Source organism: Papio anubis, chromosome 10 (assembly GCF_008728515.1).
Source record: "Papio anubis isolate 15944 chromosome 10, Panubis1.0, whole genome shotgun sequence".
In the NCBI taxonomy this organism is placed as follows: Eukaryota; Metazoa; Chordata; class Mammalia; order Primates; family Cercopithecidae; genus Papio; species Papio anubis.
In genome coordinates this window covers 91684569-91699584 of record NC_044985.1, presented here as the reverse complement: position 1 = coordinate 91699584, position 15016 = coordinate 91684569, and the positions used below count along the sequence as shown (strand labels likewise).

The window sequence follows — 15016 nt, the reverse complement described above, 5'->3', positions numbered from 1 at the left end:
TTACTTTACATAATTTTTCCTTCAGCCTAAACAGACTCGGATGCAATTAGCCTCGAATGCAGTTCCTTATACCTTTCCCTGGTGTTCCATTTTACACACTGATGTGAATAACCCTCTTTGCAAAAGACTCAGCTAGGCCCAAGTTTGGGGCTGTACTGAGGAAAGGCCAAAACCATCTATGCCAGTGGTTCTCCACCCTAGCCAAATCAGGGTTAGGACTTAAAAACAAACAACCACCAAAACAAACAAATAAACCAAAACACATTGTCCCTCAACCAGAGACTCTGATTAAACAGGGCCCAAGCTTCAGTAGTTCTAAAACCTCCCCAGGTGATTGTAACGCGCAGCTGAGAGCCACTGATCAACGTGGCAAAGATTAGTCCAGTACTTCCATTACCTCAGGGAGAAAAAGAAAGCTGCTTTTACTCTTCTATAATCTCCACCACATTGTGGGAGAAGAGAGGACTGAAGATTACTGTTGAATTATCCCACTTACAAAAGAAATTCTCATTCTGAACCCGGGAAAATGGCTCATCGTGTTAATCCTCTGGTTTGTGTCTCGAGGTATCTGATATGATGGGAAGAGGAGTGATCAGAGATGCCGTAGGACATGTCGGGAGCTAGTCTGGAAATAGCTGTGAGGAACTTGGGTTGACTGGTGGCTCTCTATCCTGAGCCAGCAAGTGTGCACACACATGGTTACTGATATCAGGTGTGTGCACTTTGATCCTGGGCAAGTGACACGATCCCTGCTTTGGCGCTAAATTTACCAATATCTAAGTGCCAGAGATAATTGGTGAGAGCTGGCAGTGTGCTTAGAAATAAAGTATATCTGGAAAAAAGAAAAGGTTTTTTTTTCCATTGTTAAAGTAATATACAAAAGAAAATACAGAAAACTGGAGAAACAGAATGAACCCCAGAAAAAACTAATAATAATAGCCAAGATCTATATAGACTTAGGGGCTAGACATGGTTCTGTGCTCTTTACCATATAAATGTACATACTCCTCACTATAGCTCTAAGAGGTAGATAACTATTTCTTTTTTGTTTTTTTTTTTTGTTTTGTTTTTTTTGAGACGGAGTCTGGCTCTGTCACCCAGGCTGGAGTGCAGTGGCCGGATCTCAGCTCACTGCAAGCTCCGCCTCCCGGGTTTACGCCATTCTCCTGCCTCAGCCTCCCGAGTAGCTGGGACTACAGGCGCCCACCACCTCGCCCGGCTAGTTTTTTGTATTCTTTAGTAGAGACGGTGTTTCACCATGTTAGCCAGGATGGTCTCGATCTCCTGACCTTGTGATCCGCCCGTCTCGGCCTCCCAAAGTGCTGGGATTACAGGCTTGAGCCACCGCGCCCGGCCCAGGTAGATAACTATTTCTAACTCTATTTTACAGAGAAGAAAGGGGGCCTGGAGCTGTTAGGTGACTTGCCTGAGGTTGCCTAGCTTGTAAAGGCAGAGCCAAAATTTGGACTTATGCTTCATTTAACAGGACCTGGTCAACCTCAGAGAGAGAGTTCATAAGATAAGCTGCATTCAAAGACTCAATGCCAGTTGCTAAAATTGAAAACGTTAGTATCAGTTGTCATTCACTCATTTATTTATTTCACAGATATTTATTGACAGTGTCTAGATGTAACATAACATTCCAGGCTTGATTATCAAGATATTGAATAGTATACATACAAAGGGTATCTGTTCATTCCTTCCTACAGCATTGAACTTTCAAGAATCTCAACAAAATAATGCATGTATAAACAACATAAATCTAGAAAGTTTTCTTTCTTTCTTTTTTTTTTTTTTGAAGACAGAGTCTCACTCTGTCGCCCAGGCTGGAGTGCCGTGGCGCAATCTTGGCTCACTGCAACCTCAGCCTCCTGGGTTCAAGAAATTCTCCTGCCTCAGTCTCCTGAGTAGCTGGGACTACAGGAGCAGACCACCATGCCTGGCTACTTTTTTGTATTTTAGTAGAGACAGGGTTTCACCATGTTGCCCAGGCTGGTCTCAAACTCCCGAGATCAGGCAATCTGCCCACCTCGGCCTCCCAAAGTGCTAGGATTACAGGTGTGAGCCACTGTGCCCACCCAAATCTAGAAAGTTTTAAAATGATGTAACTGTTCCCTGATGGCAAAAGTCCACAACCAATACTTCAAAACTTATGGAATGTCACACGCCTGTTAGATGGAATATTTAGCATTATCCTCTATATTTTCATCAATTAATAAACACAACTTGGACAATAATTTCAGTTGAATTTCATGAGTTTGGCTGTGTCAAATTATGTTTTATATGGCAGTGGTGTCTTCAACTCAGAAATTTGATGCTTGGTGAATGAACGGATTAATCGATAGGTGGAAGGATACATGAGTGAATAAATAGACAAGGATGCTTAGCAATGTTCTAAATGCTTAAACATTGTATGTTTAAAAAAATTTGACCGGGCACAGTGGCTCACACCTGTAATCCTAGCACTTCGGGAAGCTGAGGTGGAAGGATTGCCTGAGTCCAGGAGTTCAAGACCAGCTTCAGCAACATAGTGAGACCTGGTCTCTACAAAAAGTTTTTTAAAAATTAGCTGAGCGTGGTGGTGCACGCCTGTAGTCCCAGCTACTCAGAAGGCTGAGGTGGGAGGATCACTAGAACCAAGGAGGCAAAGGTTGCAGTGAGCCAAGATTGTGCCACTGCATTCCAGCCTGGGTGACAGAGTGAGACCCTGTCCCTCCAAGCAAAAAAATAAATAAATAAATAATTCAGTGTGTTCTATAGTTTGTTGGGTAATAAAGTATGACTCAGGTGAAAATTGTGAAGTATTTTATTTTTAAATTGACAAATAGCAATTGTATATATTTATGATGTACCATATGAATACATTCTGGAATGGTTAAATCGAGTTAATTAACATATGCATTACCTCTACATATTTTTCTTTTTTGTGTGTGTGGTGAGAACACTTAAAATCTACTCTCTTAGCTCTTTCCCTAAGCGGCCTGAGGTAATCTGTGAAAATGGTTCGCTATTCACTTGACCCGGAGAACCCCACGAAATCATGCAAATCGAGAGGTTCCAATCCTCGTGTTCACTTTAAGAACACTCGTGAAACTGCCCAGGCCATCAAGGGTATGCATATTCGAAAAGCCACGAAGTATCTGAAAGATGTCACTTTACAGAAACAGTGCGTACCATTCCGACGTTACAATGGTGGAGTTGGCAGGTGTGCCCAGGCCAAGCAGTGGGGCTGGACACAAGGTCAGTGGCCCAAGAAGAGTGCTGAATTTTTGCTGCACATGCTTAAAAATGCAGAGAGTAATGCTGAACTTAAGGGTTTAGATGTAGATTCTCTGGTCATCGAGCATATCCAAGTGAACAAAGCACCTAAGATGCGCCGACGAACCTACAGAGCTCATGGTCGCATTAACCCATACATGAGCTCTCCCTGCCACATTGAGATGATCCTTACTGAAAAGGAACAGATTGTTCCTAAACCAGAAGAGGAAGTTACCCAGAAGAAAAAGATATCCCAGAAGAAACTGAAGAAACAAAAACTTATGGCACGGGAGTAAATTCAGCATTAAAATAAATGTAATTAAAAGGAAAAAAAAAATCTACTCTCTTAGCAATTTTCATTTACAGTATGTTGTTAATGAACTGTAGTCATCACGGTGTATGAAAATTTTTATTTCGACTCTTCCCACAGACTAAGTAAATAACTTCAAGCAAGTCATTAAAGTCATTATAATGCCGGTTTCTTCATCTGAGGATTAAATGAGGTCTAGCACCCTAACTAATACATGTTAAACAGTCAGCATATTTTAAACTTGCCTTCAAAATATAGACAAAAAGCAACACAATACAATACAAAAAGATATACAATATAAAATGTCTCTCTCCTTTTTTTCTTGAGGTGAGGTCTCACTATATTGCCAAGGCTGGTCTTGAACTCCTGGGCCCTAGTGATCATCCTGCCTCAGCTTCCCAAAGTGTTGAAATCACTGGCATGAGCCACCTTGCCCAGCTGAAATAAGTTTCTTTCCATAAAGTTGTCTGCTGTCACTATTATTATTAGAGATCTCCAAGCAAAATTAAGATTTTGCGGTTGATGAAGAAAATGTTTACATTGTTTGCTTCGGAACCGTTACCGGAAAAGGGTCCCGATTCAGACCCCAAGAGAGGGTTTTTGGATCTCCTGCAAGAAAGAATTCTGGGCGAGTCCACAGAGTAAAGAGAAAGCGAGTTTAGTAAGAAAGGGCCGGGCGAGGTGGCTTATGCTTGTAATCCAGCACTTTGAGAGGCCGAGGTGGGAGGATCACCTGGGGCCAGGAGTTCCAGACCAGCCTGGTGAAGGTGAACATGGCGAAACCCCGACTCTACTAAAAATACAAAAATTAGCAGAGTGTTGTGGCATAGGCCTGTAATCCCAGCTTCCTGGGAGGCCGAGGCACAAGAATCGCTTGAACCCAGGAGGCAGAGGTTGCAGTGAGACGAGATCGTGCCACTGCACTTCAGCCTGGGCATCAGAGCCAGACTGTCTCAAAAAAAAAAAAAAAAAAAGGAAAGAAAGACAAAAAGTAAAGGAATAAAGAATGGCTACTCCATAGACAGAGCAGCGGGCATATGCCGCTGGTTGCCCATTTTTATGGTTATTTCTTGATTATATGCTAAACAAGGGGTGGATTATTCATTAGTTTTCCCGGAAGGGGGCGGGCAATTCCCGCAATTGAGGGTTCCTCCCCCTCTTAGACCATACAGGGTAACTTCCTGATGGTTGCCATGGCATCTGTAAACTGCCTTGGCATTGGTGGGAGTGTCTTTTAGCATGCTAATGTATTATAATTAAGGTATAATAAGCAGTGAGGACGACCAGAGGTCACTCTCCTGGCCATCTTGGTTTTGCTGGATTTTGGCCAGCTTCTTTACTGTGCCCTGTTTTATCAGCAAGGTCTTTATGGCCTGTATCTTGTGATGACCTCCTATCTCACCCTGTGACTTAGAATGTCTTCACCTCCTGGGAATGCAGCCCAATAGGTCTCAGCCTTATTTTACCCAGTCCCTATCCAAGATGGAGTTGCTCTGGTTCAAATGCCTCTGACAGAACCGTGTGAAATAACACAAATATTCTGGCTAAATTCCAGTGTGAGTGATTAACATTCTCCAACTTCAAATAATTTTTATTATTAGCCAACACTTGTCCATCCCCAGTAATACACACGTTGCATAAAGAGCACAGTATGAGATGGGCCTCCCTTGGCATGTTCATAGTCTGCACATACTTTCCACTGAGGGCTCCCCTTTCTTGCTCACTGTTATGCCCACAACTTTTCAGCTCCCACTATTTTCAACCCTGGGAGGCTTCCTGACCCAGAGTGCCAAGTAATTCCAAAACACAAGAGATAAAATGTGAACACCTGTAGAATTCCAGAGAATGAAAGACGTAAGGTATATTTATTCATTTATTTAATTATGTATTTTAGAGTGGGGGGTCTTGCTATGTTGCTCAGGCTGGTCTACAAATTCCTGGGTTCAAGCCATCCTCCCACCTCAGCCTCCCAAAGTGTTAGGATTACAGGCGTGAGCCATGGCACCCAGCCTTTTAAACGTTTATTAATAGTTTTGATATCTGCGAAGTGATTGATATTTGTTCCTTTTTAACTTAGAGGCTGGGATTAATACACATGTTCTTCATTATTGCCCACAAAGCGTTGTTGATACGCAGGAGGGGAGTGGCACTTCCGCAATTTATTCTTCCAACCTGTGCCAATGGGATCTGGGACAGGAGATTGACAGTAACCCGCGGTTGATCTGGATCTAATCCAGTTAGTCCAGTCCCTATTCCTTCAAGTGTCCCCAGGCCCTCTTGCCTATTTTCGCCCTTTGCCCAGTGAAAGGAAGAGTTTGGGGAGAAGGAAACAATTTAAATCCTCTTCCTAGGTGTGTGAATGTATTTCAAGTATGCTAAATACCTCAGTCTTCCAATCTAATTACAATACATAGAAAAGAGGCATTTTTAGGACACTTAAAACTTGTAGCATAATTGCGCAACCGAAGAGCGCCGCCGTGTCCCCGCCATCCGTGCGCCCTCCGACCCCCCACGGCGCGCGAGCGCGCGGCTTAGCAGCAGGCAGCCGGGGACTGGAGGGGACGGGGAGGCCGGCGCCGTGCCCAGCACAGAGCCCTGGGTTGGTATCGCTTCTCTCTGCGGGCGACTTCGGAACTGCCTGGGATTATAAAGCACGACTAATAAAGGACTCACATCTTTCTGGGTCTTCTAAAGGCAGAAAGAAATCCACTTTCTTGTCACAAGAGTTTGTTAAGAGATGCAAAAGTAAAGGTCGAAGCCAGAGAGGCTGCGATAGCATGGGGGGAGGGGTGGCTACGATGGTGAATGCCCCTGCCCGACTACGTGGGTTCGAATCCCAGGGTTGCCATTTGGGCGGCGAATGGCAGGCGATCGGAATACGGAGGTGAACTTGCTTGCCGAGGTCGCCCTTTCTTGCGGGAACTACGACTAGCTCGGTTGCCTTGGCCAAGTCTGTCCCGGTTTCTTCACCTGTAGGGAGTACCTGCCGCAGAATTGTTGTAAGGAGTGAGACCTTGTCTCAAGATGTAAACGGGCCGGGCGCGGTGGCTCAGGCCTGTAATCCCAGCACTTTGGGAGGCCGAGGCGGGCGGATCACGAGGTCAGGAGTTCGAGAGACAGCCTAACATGATGAAACCCCTTCTCTACTAAAAATGCAAAAACTAGCCAGGCGTGGTGACGCGCGCCTGTAATCCCAGATACTCGGGAGGCTGAGGCAGGAGAATGGCTTGAACCCGGGAGGCGGAGGTTGCAGTAAGCCGAGATCGCGACACTGCACTCCAGCCTGGGCGACAGAGCAACTCCGTCTCAAAAAAAAAAAAAAAGGATATAAACGATTAACACTTTGTTAGGCACACAGTAAAGGGCTCAGTAAGTATTCTCTCTTCTTTCACACAGTTCCAAGACAGCGCAGAAGGGAGGCAGCCACGCCTAAGAATGATTCCTTGAGCAATTCTTTCAAAGAAGCACTGAACTCTGTAAGGACGCTTAGCTGCAGACAGAAAGAGCAGGGGCCCTGGGAGCAAAGGTGCGTAAGCCAGGACGTTACAGGAGCGAGTCTTGCACCCAGGGCGCCGGCAGAGAACTCCGGAGGGACTTCTGGCGAGGGCTTCCCGCCCGGGTTCCCAGAGCGGCATGATTAGCATTCGCCCCGCCTCCATCGCCTCCCGGTCTGCGATTGGTCAGCGCTCCTTGGCTGCCCGCTCCGGGCGGGGCCAGAGGGCGCCGGGGGAAAGGCCGAGCCCGCGGGGCAGTGGGCGGGGACGCGAGGAGAGCGTGGCTAGGCGGCCCACCAACCGCGCCCGGGCCTGAGGGGGCGGGGCCGGGGCGGGGCCTCCCGGCGGGCATTAGAAGCAGGTGACCCGGGCGGGGCGGGAGAGGGCAGCCAGCCTGCGGCCGTGAGTCCTCTGTGGTCGCCGCCGCGCGCGGTTCCGTGCTCGCCGGAGGTGGGCGAAAGGGTGCGAGAGCGCGGGGGAGGAGCCGAGCAGGGCACGTCCCGAGAGCGTCGCCACCGCCCCCAGGAGTCCACTGGAGCGCGGAGCCCCCTGCAGGGGAGGAGGCGAGCGGCTGGCGGGACGCGGCGGCCGGCGCGCACCATGCAGTCCCGGCCCGGCCAGCGCCGGCTGCTCGCGGTGCTGTGAGGCGGCGGGGTCCCACGGCTCCCGCCTCCCGCCTTCCTTCCGCCCAGGTGCTGCCAGGCGCGCTCGCCCTCCGTCCGGCTCCCGGCCCCGGGGAGACCGCACGGCCTGCCCCTGCCCGGCTCCGTCTGGATCATGCGGGGGGCCCCCGAGGAGGAGAGGGCGAGTGACCGGCCTGCGCCGCGTCTGTTCTGGGGGCGCCCCCCTCTCTGAGTCGCCCCCACCTGCTGCCATGTGCCGCTGCCACGGGTACCCAGCCTGTCGCTAAACTTTCCCGGCGCCAGCCCGGCTCTGATTCGCGCTTCTCAGCGGAGTGACCCAGGGACGGAGGACCCAGGCTGGCTGCAGACTGTCTGCTTCTCTCGGCGGGATCCGTGGAGGTGAGAGCCTTCCATTTCTCTCTGTTCTTCTCCCGGTTCCTGTGCCCTTTTCCGGGAAGCTGAGGATTCAGGTCTCCGGGCACTGCCTGGAGGGCCCAGCTTGGAAAGAAAGGGTGGGGGAGTCAGTAGTTTGGTTCCAGGAGGCGGAGCGGGGAGGAAAGGAAAGGGGTTAACTTAGAGATTTGGAGACCGCTCGCGGGGACCGAACCGTTGACGCCCCTCCAACAGGGAGTGGTTGCAATCTTTCTTCTCCCCCTTCTTTTTTAAAGAGTCCTTTCCCTGGGATCCGAGCCCTCACCGTCTCTACTCAGCCCTATCCGGCGAGAAGCGGAGTGCTGCCAGCGGAGGCAGCGCCTTCCCAAAGCAGTTTATCTTTGGACGAATTTTTTTTAAAGGAAAAAGCAACCAACAGGTTGCCAGCCCCGGTGCAACACACGAGACGCCGGAGGGAGAAGCCCCGGCCCGGATTCCTCTGCCTGTGTCGGTCCCTCGCGGGCCGCTGGAGGCGAGGGGAGGGAGGGGGCGATGGCTCGACCTGACCCGTCCGCGCCGCCCTCGCTGCTGCTGCTGCTCCTGGCGCAGCTGGTGGGCCGGGCGGCTGCCGCGTCCAAGGCCCCGGTGTGCCAGGAAATCACGGTGCCCATGTGCCGCGGCATCGGCTACAACCTGACGCACATGCCCAACCAGTTCAACCACGACACGCAGGACGAGGCGGGCCTGGAGGTGCACCAGTTCTGGCCGCTGGTGGAGATCCAATGCTCGCCGGACCTGCGCTTCTTCCTATGCTCCATGTACACGCCCATCTGTCTGCCCGACTACCACAAGCCGCTGCCGCCCTGCCGCTCGGTGTGCGAGCGCGCCAAGGCCGGCTGCTCGCCGCTGATGCGCCAGTACGGCTTCGCCTGGCCCGAGCGCATGAGCTGCGACCGCCTCCCGGTGCTGGGCCGCGACGCCGAGGTCCTCTGCATGGATTACAACCGCAGCGAGGCCACCACGGCGCCCCCCAGGCCTTTCCCAGCCAAGCCCACCCTTCCAGGCCCGCCAGGGGCGCCGGCCTCTGGGGGCGAATGCCCCGCTGGGGGCCCATCCGTGTGCAAGTGTCGCGAGCCCTTCGTGCCCATCCTGAAGGAGTCACACCCCCTCTACAACAAGGTGCGGACGGGCCAAGTGCCCAACTGCGCGGTACCCTGCTACCAGCCGTCCTTCAGTGCCGACGAGCGCACGTTCGCCACCTTCTGGATCGGCCTGTGGTCGGTCCTGTGCTTCATCTCCACATCCACCACGGTGGCCACCTTCCTCATCGACATGGAACGCTTCCGCTATCCTGAGCGCCCCATCATCTTCCTGTCAGCCTGCTACCTGTGCGTGTCTCTGGGCTTCCTAGTGCGCCTGGTCGTGGGCCATGCCAGCGTGGCCTGCAGCCGCGAGCACAACCACATCCACTACGAGACCACGGGCCCTGCGCTGTGCACCATTGTCTTCCTCCTGGTCTACTTCTTCGGCATGGCCAGCTCCATCTGGTGGGTCATCCTGTCGCTCACCTGGTTCCTGGCCGCCGGCATGAAGTGGGGCAACGAGGCCATCGCGGGCTACGCGCAGTACTTCCACCTGGCTGCGTGGCTCATCCCCAGCGTCAAGTCCATCACGGCACTGGCGCTGAGCTCCGTGGACGGGGACCCGGTGGCCGGCATCTGCTACGTGGGCAACCAGAACCTGAACTCGCTGCGCGGCTTCGTGCTGGGCCCTCTGGTGCTCTACCTGCTGGTGGGCACGCTCTTCCTGCTGGCGGGCTTCGTGTCGCTCTTCCGCATCCGCAGCGTCATCAAGCAGGGCGGCACCAAGACGGACAAGCTGGAGAAGCTCATGATCCGCATCGGCATCTTCACGCTGCTCTACACGGTGCCCGCCAGCATCGTGGTGGCCTGCTACCTGTACGAGCAGCACTACCGCGAGAGCTGGGAGGCGGCGCTCACCTGCGCCTGCCCGGGCCCCGACGCCGGCCAGCCGCGCGCCAAGCCCGAGTACTGGGTGCTCATGCTCAAGTACTTCATGTGCCTGGTGGTGGGCATCACGTCGGGCGTCTGGATCTGGTCGGGCAAGACGGTGGAGTCGTGGCGGCGTTTCACCAGCCGCTGCTGTTGCCGCCCGCGGCGCGGCCACAAGAGCGGGGGCGCCATGGCCGCTGGGGACTACCCCGAGGCGAGCGCCGCTCTCACAGGCAGGACCGGGCCGCCGGGCCCCGCCGCCACCTACCACAAGCAGGTGTCCCTGTCGCACGTGTAGGAGGCTGCCGCCGAGGGACCCGGCCGAAGAGCTGAGGGGAGGGGGGCGTTTTGTTTGGTAGTTTTGCCAAGGTCACTTCCGTTTACCTTCATGGTGCTGTTGCCCCCTCCCGCGGCGACTTGGAGAGAGGGAAGAGGGGCGTTTTCGAGGAAGAACCTGTCCCAGGTCTTCTCCAAGAGGCCCAGCTCACGTGTATTCTATTTTGCGTTTCTTACTGCCTTCTTTATGGGAACCCTCTTTTTAATTTATATGTGTTTTTCTTAATTTGTAACTTTGTTGCATTTTGGCAACAAAATTTACCTTTGCTTTGGGGGCTTTACAATCCTAAGGTTGGCGTTGTAATGAAGTTCCACTTGGTTCAGGTTTCTTTGAACTGTGTGGTCTCAATTGGGAAAATATATTTCCTATATGTGTGTCTTTAAAAAAAAAATGTGAACAGTGAACGTTTCGGTTGCTGTGACTGGGAAGTTGTTGGGTGTGCTTTTTCAGCCAGCTCCTCCTTCTACTGCTTAAAGTATCCGTGATTATTTAAGGTGAGCTGCAGTTTATAGCCCCAGGTCATACCTAGGAGGGGAGCATAATGTGCTCAGGGCCTCTCCAAAGTGACAAGCTTAGGGAGTGCTTAGCGATTTTGTGTTCATCCTTGGCTTTGTTTATAGAGGGAGGTTCAGTTTCTTTTCTGTAGTGCTTGTAATAATTCTCACTCCTAAAAGCACCATCGTTGTGTCTTGAATAAGTTAGAGGTAGCATTATAGAGGATCTGGCATAAATATTTGCAATAGTGAGAACCTAAGCGATGGTGATTGGTGGAGCTTGAATTTTAGGCTGGTGAGATGGCAGCCTTGTGCCTGAGAGGTAGTGGGTGGTTCTTAGGCTTCAGTGATCGCTTTTTTTTTTTTTTTTTTTAAAGGAACTTGTGTTATAATTTTGGTAAAAGTATAAACCCACTCCCTCTGGACAATACGTAGTGATACTTGCTAACGGGGGCTCCTTTTTAAATGTAAGGACTAAAATGGATATACTTCCAATAATTAAAGTAAATTTCCAACACTTATTTGCTGCACCCCCACCCCTCCCCCTTTATCATGTTAAACAGCCTTTTTGCTTTTCTTATTCCTCCTCTCCTGGAGAGCTGTGATTAGAAACCACACCCACCCTTGAATGAAGTGCTTGAACTGGGGGAAGGAGGCTGGCTACCTGTGAACAAACATTGGCCCAAATAAGGGAAAATAAGTGTCCCTGGACTTTGGACTAGGACTAGTTTATAGCCAGATATTCCAAAAGCAGCAAGACGTTGCTCTCTGCCGTCTCTGAAAACAAAAGAGACCCACAACATGCTTGCACAACCTTTTAAAATATAGATCAATGTAGTGCTACCTCTATAGTTTTCTTCCTCTTCTGAGAAAGCCTGTATATTGATCACACACACACACACACACACACACACACACACTGCAATTAGAGAATTTGGTTTGCTTTACTAATCTGTTTAACTATTCCTTCATTCATTATGAAAGCCTATATTGATGAACACACACACACACAGAGGTTTCTTTGCTATTAGAAAATTCTGTTTGCTTTCCTAATCTGTTTAAGCATTCATTCATGAAGAGTGTGGGGCCATTACTGGGGAAGGGGGTGACAGTGCCTCAGCCAGCAAAATACCAATGACCAGGATTGGGGACTAAATTTAGGAAGCTAAAATGACCAGAGCAATTAACATTTGAGAAAGTCCTGTCTAGGAAAACAACTGGAGTGTAGGCATTTGTAATTCACTTATACCAAAGCTGGAAAAGTAAAATGTAAGCCTAGGTCCATTTTTATTTCATGGATGTTAAATAGACAAATGCATAGTTCCCAGAGGGAATTTAAACACTTCACTAGTGGGAAGAAACCTAGTATTAAAGTTTTAAGGACTCTCAAAAACTTCACATTTATCAGAATGCACTGCTCTTACCCAACTCATCCTCTGAATTAAAATTAAAATTTAAGTGGATTCTACAAAACCTCATACAAATAGCTACAGAACTTTGTGCCTATTTTATTCCTCTATTCTTCTAGGAAGAAGCCTCTTCCTAGAATCTTGAAATAGATCCCTTGACTGAGTGCCAATTCCTCTCCTGTTTTTCAAATGAGAGAACCTTTTCTGATCACCTTGACCTTTTCCCTCATTTCGTATGTCTTCCCAGAAAGTACACAGACTGCTCTGCTGCCTTCAGTCATTGTGCCTAATTTGAGTTGTCCCTCCTTCTTTGTGGAGAAATCTAGAAATGATGCACAGTGTATCCAAAAGTTGTGGGATGCAGTGGATGAAAGTGATTTAATTCATTTTTAGAATTTGTTTTTTTTTTTTTCATTTTAGCAACATGCTGAACAACTAATTTACTTTAAAAATAAGCCAGTTAAAACAAAAGGATGCTAAGCTCAAGGGGGGGCAATATTAGTCGGGATCTTTGGGGTCTAATTCCAGACCAACTTTCAGAGGCACTTCTTTGTCTCTGTTCTCACCTCTGCTGTCCCTCTCTTCCCTCATCCTCTAAGAGAGACAAAGATAAAAGCCCACCTGCTTCCCTAAGTCTTACTGATATCAGCCACCCCAGGGGAGGGAAACTGGATCTACTTACGGCCACCCCCTGTTTCCATCCATAGACTTACTTCCTCCACTTTGCATTTGATTATGGAAACAAGTCATGCTCATGAAAACAATTGTAAAATAAAAGGTTATGGAGTAGTTCTGCAACTTCTTCACAGCCAGCTTTGTGAAGCTGGGGAGGATTTAGGGCCCATTGGAGTCTCTTATGTGTACAGCTTCAGGGCTATCCCTTTCAGTTTGATTTTAAGCAGTGCCTCACTTCATAGTTTAGCCAGTGAGGATTCGATTTAGGTAGGTTGTGTAAAGGAACTAATGGGACCTCTCAGTGAATCAGCTGACCAGATATTAGAAAATCTTTTTAATTTCTATGATTTCCCTTCTTATATTTTGAAATGGTCAAATTGACTGGAAATAATTTTTCTTGGTGCCTTATTGGTTTATCCTTGCAAACCTTTGTCATATTTTCTCATGACCATTGCCAGTGACCAAGGCCCTTGTATGTGTTGTGTGTAATTGTGTGCATGTACAAGCTTAAATAACATGCCGACAGCACTGTTTCAAAGTTGGTATTCATTAGGCTGTTTCCTCCTGGGCTGGAGCTGCACTAATCCTGACACCGGCTGCCAGGAGAAAACCTCATGGATCACACACCGAACCTTAATAACAGCATCCGTGACCTGCACTCTCCAGTACAGAATGGGAACCCCAGAGCTAGGAAATGTAGTTGTATATTTTAATGAACTGCTACCCCTGCCAAAGAAGCTTCTTTCACTTTTGTGCTCTACAGAAAGCCCAAGGGGGGTAGGAGGGACAAAGCTTTGAATAACTGCTTTCTAACACTAAATGTGGCCAACAGGACAGAGCACATCACACATATAGGCAGGTGTGAGGGACAGTGGCTAAGAATTGCCTGCTCCCTCTGCATGCTCTTTCTTGTTTCCAAAGTCCAATCAAGTGATCCTGGGAAAGAAATCTGTCTGGATTGGGGAGGGTGGTTCTGAAAGAACTGCCAAGATGTTAAAGAAGGGTGAAGAGTAGACAGAATATAAGTAGCTAACCTGAGTCAAGACTCTCAAAAGCTAGCAGCCTGATGACAATAGGATTTATTTCAGCCAGGATAATGTCTCTCTGTGAGTACATCATTTTAAGACAATATGACTTCATGTTGTTACAAACTGTATGTATAGTATGTATGTTTTGTGGGTTGTGTATATACATAATATATATTATATATATATGAGAGATTTGGTGACTTTTGATACGGGTTTGGTGCAGGTGAATTTATTACTGAGCCAAATGAGGCACATACCGAGTCAGTAGTTCAAGTCCAGGGCATTCAGTTCTTTTTTTGATTTCCACATATGTATAGTGCCTATCCCATGCAGTAGTCACTGTCATGTTAAATCCAGAAGTTACCCCAGAGCCAGTGATATCTTATTTGTAGACAATCAGTTTGAATCCATACGTTATTACTGGCAGATGATACATGATTACAGTTCTGAATCTGTAACACTTACAAAAGGAAACCCAGAGCAGCTTGATGAGTTTTTCTTTCTGCTTCGTTCCTGGGAGTCAGTACAAACGGCAGTTGTATGTGGTTATGTTAGTCTCAAGATACTTAATTTGTTGAGCTTACTTCAGAAAACTTTTGTATGTATTATATTTGTGGGAAGGTAAAATAATGGTTTGAGATTTTTATCAAATATGAAGATTAGTTATTTATGAAAAACAAAGAAATGTCTATTTTTCTTTGTTCCCAATTAATGTAGATAAATTTTAAAATGCATTAAAGTAATGGTAAAGACAATAAAAAGATGCTGTAGAAGTCTTTTTCTCCTCATGTTTTTGTGGAGAGACACTGCTTTCTAAGAGTATTTGAGGAGATATATGGATTCTAACTTCATAATCAGGTTTTTCAGATGTACTTAAAATATAAGCAGCAAAAATTTTATTAGTAAGTAAAATCAAGCAAATTGCAATCACCAGAAACAGAACTAGTGAAGAAACATGTTTTACTTGAATATATTTCCTAGGTCTCACGCCTGCCGATCCTGTG

The 15016-nt window shown here is 48.4% G+C and overlaps 1 protein-coding gene and 1 pseudogene across 2 annotated transcripts; both read left to right on the top strand.

The window, feature by feature from the left end:
- The first annotated feature begins 2970 nt into the window (after positions 1 to 2970).
- On the top strand, positions 2971 to 3595 carry LOC101013509 (annotated as a pseudogene). The gene has a single exon (XR_635734.2). The product of XR_635734.2 is annotated as a 60S ribosomal protein L17 pseudogene (transcript).
- A 3852-nt stretch (positions 3596 to 7447) lies between these two features.
- Positions 7448 to 14785, top strand: FZD5 (frizzled class receptor 5). The gene is made up of 2 exons (XM_003907876.5): positions 7448 to 8084; positions 8354 to 14785. Exon 2 carries the CDS (start codon positions 8610 to 8612, stop codon positions 10365 to 10367), a length of 1758 nt encoding a protein of 585 aa, XP_003907925.1. The 5' UTR covers positions 7448 to 8084; positions 8354 to 8609; the 3' UTR covers positions 10368 to 14785.
- Positions 14786 to 15016: the final 231 nt, after the last annotated feature.

What these genes read in the sequence shown, in the direction of transcription:
- FZD5 (XM_003907876.5), top strand. Translation starts at nt 8,610, where the DNA reads ATGGCTCGACCTGACCCGTCCGCGCCGCCCTCGCTGCTGCTGCTGCTC.